The following is a 1,531-nucleotide window of genomic DNA, read 5'->3' as shown; positions in this document are numbered from 1 at the left end:
AACTACCATATATTTAAAAAAGTTTATCAGTGCCCTGTTTGTATTATGTGGTATTGTGACTGGAAATATCTCTCTGTTGTTAACTGGTATTGCAAAAGACAGACTATACATTGTGCATATTATCTTACAGCAAATATTTACTTATAGCCAAACTTTGAAGTTTCCATAACAAAAGAAATATAATATTTGAACAAAAAAGCATGCTGACAGTTTTTCCCTTTCTAAATCTTGTGTACGTCTTTATAAAACTTTTGATACAAGGATAGGTAAACATTGGGAGCTGAACTGTACCAGCTGAATAGATCAATTTCAGCATAAAGCAAAGAAGACAGAAAAAAGTTATTAGGCAATTTGCTCTCCAGACTTGCTCTTCCCCAACACCTTCACGAATGCTCTGGCCACTTCCTTGTTGCGGAGGCTGTAGATGAGGGGATTCAGCATGGGAGTAAGGATGGTATAGAAGGCTGACACCATCTTGTCCTGGGTGGGGGAACGATCAGAAACAGGCCGCATGTATACAAACATGGCTGCTCCATAGTACATTCCTACCACCATGAGGTGGGAAGAACAGGTGGCAAAAGCTTTTTGGCAACCCTCCCCAGACCCCATGTGAATGACAGCCACAATAACACAAACATAGGAAGCAATGATTACTGCTACAGGAAAGAGAAGCATAATTACACAGCAAATAAACATTAACCTTTCAAATAGCAATGTATTAGTGCATGAGAGAGTGAGAAGGGCAGGGACATCACAGAAAAAGTGGGGTATTTCTCGGGCACCACAATATGGGAAAGACAGTGCAACTGCAATGACAATTATACCATCAAGAAAGCCAACAATCCAGGAAGAAACAATCATAACACAACAGATTTTCTGGTTCATGAAAACTGAGTATCGTAATGGGTGACAAATGGCAACATAACGGTCATAGGCCATTGTAGCCAACAGGAAACATTCTGCTCCAAGCAGGGACACATATAAGAATATCTGGGCTCCACAACCAGCCAGAGAGATGGACTTCCTGCCAGATAAGTAATTGAAAGCCATCTTGGGTACAGTGGTGCAGATGAGCATGAGGTCCATGAGGGACAGTTGGCTGAGGAGGAAGTACATGGCTGTGTGAAGCTGGGTGTCCAGGTAGATGAGGAGAATCATGACAGTGTTTCCAATGAAGGCCACCGTGAAGACACCCAAGACCAGAGAGAAGAGGAAGATGTGGGTGAGGCTGTGATTGAAGATTCCCAGTAGGATGAAGTCTGAGTTGAAGGTCTGATTCTCCCATGCCATGATAAATGAATTCACTGTAGAGAATATAACATGTGAACAGTGGTCAAGACTGTGTCATGGAAATATCAAGGACTTCTAGCTTAAATCACCACACTTACATGTCTACATATGGAAAAAGTATTTCTCTGAGCATATATTTTTATTTATAAACTAGAAATATTAAAGTTTATTGTTGGCTTGATGTGATTTTAAAAAAATAAATGTAGATAACACACATAGTACATTTTATCATTAGAACATA

At 40.0% G+C, this 1,531-nt stretch overlaps 1 protein-coding gene across 1 annotated transcript; it reads right to left on the bottom strand.

Moving 5' to 3' along the window:
- Positions 1–342: 342 nt before the first annotated feature.
- On the bottom strand, positions 343–1,290 carry LOC123841308 (olfactory receptor 2M3-like). The gene has a single exon (XM_045870929.1). It carries the CDS (start codon positions 1,288–1,290, stop codon positions 343–345), a length of 948 nt encoding a protein of 315 aa, XP_045726885.1.
- Between the last annotated feature and the right edge of the window lie 241 nt (positions 1,291–1,531).

The sequence above is a fragment of the Mirounga angustirostris genome, unplaced genomic scaffold, assembly GCF_029215605.1.
Source record: "Mirounga angustirostris isolate CCGP_5_RB_7025 unplaced genomic scaffold, mMirAng1.0.hap1 SCAF_7, whole genome shotgun sequence".
NCBI lineage: Eukaryota > Metazoa > Chordata > Mammalia > Carnivora > Phocidae > Mirounga > Mirounga angustirostris.
This window is presented reverse-complemented; position numbering and strand designations above follow the sequence as displayed.

Bases quoted from the DNA above. Each gene is read 5' to 3' on its own strand.
- LOC123841308 (XM_045870929.1), bottom strand. From the start codon at position 1,290: ATGGCATGGGAGAATCAGACCTTCAACTCAGACTTCATCCTACTGGGA.